Raw genomic sequence first — 6,722 nt, 5'->3', positions numbered from 1 at the left:
GCATTTTGAACATTATCAGCAGCGTCTGTGTGTTTTCTTCTCCTCTCTCGATATATATCGGTGAAATATCCTAATTAGGATTCTGACTAATGGAGTCTGGCCTTGAGAGTCTGTTGGGACTCGTATAAATTTCAGTCTAATATATTTTGAGCGATGGATTTCCACGACAGGACTAACCCAGTTCCTGTATATTATTATATCAGAAGTGATTCATTTTGGTTCATTGAGACTTAAAGAGGACCTGTCACTAGGTTATATAAGTTAAACTGGTTAGTAGACCTTAATAGCGCCGTCTCCAGCTCTGATTTTCTTTTTATCCTGGACCCCCCCCCCCCACTCCAGATTCCACTACAGCATATAGGAAGCCAACCCAAAATCATTGTTGGGTTGGCTCCCTATATGCTGTAGTTAGCCAACAGGGTGGTGCTAGCTTCCCTACCTCTGATGCTGACCACTCAATGAGAGGCACCTTGAAGGTAGTTCACTCCCCGTTGTCTAACTAGAGCAAACAAGCATATAGGGAGCCAACACACCAGTGGCCATTTCTCTAAAATGGGGGTGTCTAGGAAAAAAGAAAAGCAGCACTGAAATCAGGGAGACATCACCATTCAGATCAGTAAACCAGTTCAGCTTGCTTGTACGACCTACTGACTGGTCCTCTTTAATATACTTCTTTCCTGGAATTAAGTTGATGTCCATGTTTTTTACCTCCTTTCAATGCAGAATAACAATCTTACCAATATTATAGAGTTTGTCCTCTTGGGTTTTCAGGGTGACCCACAGCTAAGAATTTCCCTCTTCTGTCTGCTATTTGTGTTATTTTTCCTCACAATATGTGGGAATCTCCTGATCATCACCCTGGTGGTCATCAGCAAGAACCTCCACACTCCAATGTATTTCTTCATCTCACAACTGTCCATCAATGATTTTTTACTGCCATCTAATATTGTCCCTAATATGCTACACATTCTCCTGAATAATGGGGGGACCATCACTTATATCGGCAGCATGACTCAGTTTTATTTTTTCTGCATTTCAATAACATTTGAATGTCTTCTCCTCACAGTGATGTCTTATGACAAATATGTGGCCATCTGCAATCCCCTCCGTTACACCTCTATAATGAAAACTGGATATTGTGTGAAATTGGTTGTCAGCTGTTGGGTGCTCAGTTGTTCCTGTGCATTCAGTGACACCATAGCAGCATCAAGGCTAAAGTTCTGTGGATCGAATATCATTGACCATTTGTTCTGTGATCTTCTTCCCCTACTGGAAATTTCTTGTTCTGATACATTTCCTATAAAACTACAAATGTATCTTCTAAGTATTCCATTAGTGATAATTCCCAGCACAATAATTGTTATCTCTTATGTTAACATTGTCCGTGCTATCTTACGGATTCCATCTAATATCAGTAGACAGAAAGCCTTCTCCACCTGTAGCTCCCACCTCACTGTGGTCTTCTTATTTTACTTGACTCTCTTCAGTGTTTATGTTTTTCCAACAAGAGGACAAACAACGAACTTAAATAAAATCACATCCCTGCTGTATACTCTGTTTACTCCTCTGTTCAATCCCATTATATATAGTTTTAGAAATAAAGACATTAAGAAAGCCGTACGAGAAACTTTTCATAAATTCTTCTAATCTCTTGAACTTGTCTTCCAAAAATCTATATTTCTGCCTAGATTACTTTATTTGACTTTTTGGGTGATTAATTGGAATTTTTATTATATAGAGCACCAGAAGATTATAAATTGTAAGATGTTCTCCACAAGTGGCATTCAAGTTTCAAAATTAAATTGTATTTAATATGTTGATGGCAGTGACAGGACAATTTTTTTAGAGTCCGTTCTTATTATTTTTTAGCATATACTGTATATATAATAAAAAAACAAAACCGTAATAGTGAAGAAAAACGAAACAAAGGAGAACACTCAAATTTGCATGGTATGAAAATCTCCATATTTCTGCTTTGCCATAATATAGAAAAGTAGAGATTTTTATTTACAGAATGATACTTACTCGAATCATATAGATAGCAGAGCCAATGCCTAATCATAGTTCTGTCAAGTACTCCCTTCCTGTGGCTCCCTCGGTCTCCAGGACGTCGAGAGTCAGTCGCTCGGGCGTTGCCTGGCCAGGTAGACTGAGGCAGTCTGCAGCCAAAAGGAGCTCAGGAACGTCAGGCCAATCAAAGCCTGGCTGATGTTCCTGAGCTCCCGCCCTCCTTATTTAGTTCAGCCTGGTGTAGTAGGCCTTTGCCTGTAATTAGAGTTACCTAGCCTGGTGCTATCCCTTGTTTCTGACTTCCCTGAGCGTCTTGACTTTGACTCCTTTGTGACCTGACCCTGGCTGTACTCCTGACTTTTCTTTGCCTTCTGACTTTTGTTTTTTCCGCACTCTCCCGGTTTGACCCTACGCGCCTGACTCCGCCTTTTGCGCCCAGACATTTCCATGGCACAATTGCCCTGCCTCTCCCTCCGTGTACTTCCCAGGTGACCAAAAGTTATTTCGTACAGTCAGTTTTACTTGTACTAGTATAGGGAACGCCGCCCAGTTGTGCGCCATCATTTAGGTTGGGTCGTACAAGTAGGTAGGGACAGAGGTTCGGGAAGAACAGGGACCTTACTGTTTACTGTGTATTTGTTTGTGACTAGTTCCTAATAAACAAATAAGACCAAAGTCCAGATTGTGGAATTTAGTTACTACTTATCACTCCAGGGTCCTTTTTATCCCCGGGAGCCACTGTATCAGGTTTTATTGCCGGCCAGTGTCAAAAAGTTTTATGCCCCTGCACATAATGTGTCCTGATGTTTTTTAGCATCATGACCCAGTGCCGCGGTGCCCACAGGAGAAATGGCATGGGAATGAGGAGCCATGAGGATGTTGCATTTTCTATTGAATTTTAATTTACATGATACAAATCAAATCAAATAAGAATGCCCTCTTATAAAAAAATAATAATGAAAAAATTCTTAATGGAGTCTAAAGAAGGGCCAGACCCGTCAGATCATCCCTTTTATGTGCATTACTACATATCTCCTCTGGGTGTCTTTCATTTGTTCACAGACACAAAAAATTGTAAGCTCATAAGAACAGGATGGATATTCCACCTCCACCTTACGTCTTGAGCTGCTTACTCCATTTCCTGACCACTGGTCTCTATTCCTTATAGATTGTAAGCTCTTATGGTCCGTGCTCCTATCTAATGTATCTTGTAAACAATTGTATCATTTGTAGGTACCACATTGTTTTCTGTAATTGTTACAATGTGTTACCCCAATACTATAATATGTAAATCGCTACAGGAGTTGTTATAATAATTAATGGATAATCTGTTATTACTGTCAGATGTTCTTCACATAAAATGTTAATAGATTAATGTGGCTTTGTTGTTTCCTTGGACCAGAACGAACTGATACAAAGAACAGAACAATTATTTCACAGATTTAGAAGGACACAATAGATAGTAGAAAGAAAAAAAAAATATTCCACACCAATGTCGTAAAGTAATCATCCCCAATAATTCTCAACAGAGATATTCAATAATGGTCCAATTTTTCTAACTAAACTTTGTATGGCCTTCCTGAAATTGTATCACAAGGACATTCGGACCATAACTACAATCATGTATTGGAACAATGTCATACTTATAATAGATTGTAGCAGCAATACAGAAAAATAGGGACAATTCAGGACGACCATTTACACTCATGTGAACAGTAACAGTAATTTTTGTGTGGGGACATTTATTTGTCATCTTTGATAAAGGTTAAGTTTTTTGTTCAGTGATGCTCTTTTCATCTTTGTCCAATTGTACAAATACTAATCCAAACCTGACCGCGGATTTAATGCCCCAAACTATCAGTTTAGGTATTTATCCCCACAGTCTTGTATGCCCATATTACACCTAAGTCTGATAATTTAGGGGGGAAAAAATCAAAAGAACCGTCTCAGATTTGCTCTCCTTAAAGGAAACTTGTTCATAATAGTAGATGATGTAATAATGTAGTCGTAGCCAGTCGACATTTTTACTTTAGAACTAAATTGTAAACGTGTGTAAAAATAGCCAACGCTCACAAGGCTTTTGTGGGCCAAGCGCGTGTCACAGAACCTTGAATTTTTTTAGGATAGAGTGTCAAGGGCTAAATGTTTAACAAATATTAGGTATATTCAACAGCTAGTTTTTAAGATATTACTTTTTTAATAAAAATAAATTGAAGCCGTGTGTAGAACCAGGCGTCGCTAACGAGGAGTTTCCTCGCTAACCGCTCGACGTCTCGTCACAAGTCTTGGCGTACATACTCAGGAGATGGTGACGTATAACAGTTTTGGCGCTCGTTACTTCACATTGAGCGGTTACGGTAAAAGTTTGGTAAAACTATCAATATTAAGCTCTAAAAAAGGAAATTCTGTCATGTTTATGGGGCAAAAGAGGAGTCCGCTTTTAGAAAAGACGACCGAGTCAGGTGTCGTATTATTCGACTTTGCAAGGCGAACGAATGGACACCTAGCTTGGGTCAATCTGGTCACGGTTTAGTTTTCAACTATGTGAAAATTTTCGACTATGCGCTTCGAATGTTTTTGTTGGGCGTGACCCGTGCATGCCACCGCCACAAAACTGTACATATTTCTTGCTTAGACCTTTAGTGGTAAACTTCCGGAGTCAGAAACTACGCCGGTCGCTTCCATGAAGATTTCATTTTTTACTTTTCACCACCGGTGGTGATGGCGAAAGTCCATAACGGACCGCGTCCGTCCATACAAAACTTTCGGTCCCAAAATGTAAAATAGACTCTAAAGTTGACTCAAAAAAATGAACAAAAAATAAATACAGAGATTTACAAACGGGTAGGAAGCTCCATTTCTTGGCCCATTCTGACCAACCTCTCCTAGGCTGGTTGGGCCTATAGGGCATTCAGAGACCTGGGTGACAGCAATAAATTATTGAGCACAGAGATTTGTTTGCTCAACAATTTTACCTTTGTTTGGGTGCCCTGATTTTTCAGGGTGTAGGTCAGAGTGTAAAAGGCTACGAGTATATAAAATGTTATGGCTTTTGGACGATTCGTTTCTCAGATATTGTTTCTTTATTAGATATTGTTTCTTTATTGTAAACGGGCCTAAAATACAGCCGTTGTGACGAGGTTTTTCTAGGCGAACCGCACAACGCAGGTTCATGAATTGTGGTAGACATACTCAGGACATGGTGATGCATGATCGTTCCAGGGCTCGGTACTTCACAATAAACAGTTACGGAAATATTTTGCTAAAACCGCTCAAATTTAGCTATCAATGAAGGAACAGTGCCATGTTTGGAGGGCAAGGGAGGGTTCCCCATTTACCGCAAATGACCGAGTCAGGTATCTTATTATTCGTCTGTGTAAGTCGAACGAATGGACGCCTAGGTCGATTCCATCAGACCCGCGGTTCGTTGCTTGTTGTGAAAATGCTCTGGGACAGCATTGTGGAAAATTATTATTCATACCAATTTTAGTCAAAAAGGCATAATTTGTATGGCCCGCTGCGCCGGCTGCATCTGTCCTGCTGGCCTGAGTTTTTATATGGTAGGTCAGAGCGACAAAGGCTAGATGTGTATAAAAAATTAGGGCTTTTGCACTACTATTGTTTATAATATCGTTTATTTATTAGAATTAAATCCTAATATTCGCACTCTGTGGGTAAAACAGGAGCAGCTAAAGAGGCTTTTGGGGGCTAAGAATGTGATGCAAACCCTTGAAATGTTTAGGATAGGTCAGAGTGTCAACTGCTACAGCTGTCAGAAGTTTGATGGCTTTGTGGCGGTTCACTTTTAAGACATTATTTTTTCTTTAGAACTAAATTGTAAACGTGTGTAAAAATAGCCATCGCTCACAAGGCTTTTGTGGGCCAAGCGCCAGCACAGAACCTTGAATTTTTTTTAGGATATGTCAGAGTGTCAATGGCTACATGTGTAACAAATATTAGGTATATTAAACTAGTTTTTAAGATATTAATTTTTTTATAAAAATAAATTGAAGCCGTGTGTAGAAACAGGCGTCGCTAGCGAGGAGTTTCCTCGCTAACCGCGGGACATATCATCACGAGTCTTGGCGTACATACTCAGGACATGGTGATGTATAATAGTTTTGGGGCTCGTAACTCCACATTGAGCGGTTACGGAAAAAATTTGGTAAAACTATCAATATTAAGCTCTAAAAAACGAAATTCCGCCATGTTTATGGGGCAAAAGTGGAGTCCCCTTTTAGAAAAGACGACCGAATGGACACCTAGCTCGGGTCAATCGGGTCACGGATTAGTTTTCGACTCTATGAAAATTTTAGACTATGCACTTTGAACGTATTTGTTGGGCATAAACCAAGCATGCCACCGCCACGAAACTGTACATATTTCTTGCTTAGACCTTTAGTGGTAAACTTCTGGAGTCAGAAACTACACCGGTCGCTTCCCTGAAGATTTCATTTTTGACTTTTCACCACCGGTAGTGATGGCGAAAGTCCATAATGGACCGCGTCCGTCCATACAAAACTTTCGGTCCCAAAAGGTAAAATAGACTCTAAAAAACACTCTAGCGCGCTTGGAATTTTTTCGCCACTTGAACCCTAAAACGCTTGTTAGAGGCTAAATAATCATTTTCCACAATGCTGTCCCAGAGAATTTCACAACAAGCAACAAACCGGCTCTGATGAAGTCCCTGAGTGGATGAAAGGCGTTAGCCA

At 40.0% G+C, this 6,722-nt stretch overlaps 1 protein-coding gene across 1 annotated transcript; it reads left to right on the top strand.

The window, feature by feature from the left end:
- Window positions 1-717: 717 nt before the first annotated feature.
- LOC142750741 (olfactory receptor 6B9-like) lies at window positions 718-1,647 on the top strand. Its single transcript, XM_075859721.1, has one exon. The coding sequence runs from the start codon at window positions 718-720 to the stop codon at window positions 1,645-1,647; it is 930 nt and encodes a 309-aa protein (XP_075715836.1).
- Window positions 1,648-6,722: the final 5,075 nt, after the last annotated feature.

This window comes from Rhinoderma darwinii, chromosome 3 (genome assembly GCF_050947455.1).
Source record: "Rhinoderma darwinii isolate aRhiDar2 chromosome 3, aRhiDar2.hap1, whole genome shotgun sequence".
In the NCBI taxonomy this organism is placed as follows: Eukaryota; Metazoa; Chordata; class Amphibia; order Anura; family Rhinodermatidae; genus Rhinoderma; species Rhinoderma darwinii.
The sequence above is the reverse complement of the archived record's forward strand: the minus strand, read 5'-3'. Positions and strand labels throughout refer to the sequence as shown.

Bases quoted from the DNA above. Each gene is read 5' to 3' on its own strand.
- LOC142750741 (XM_075859721.1), top strand. From the start codon at position 718: ATGCAGAATAACAATCTTACCAATATTATAGAGTTTGTCCTCTTGGGT.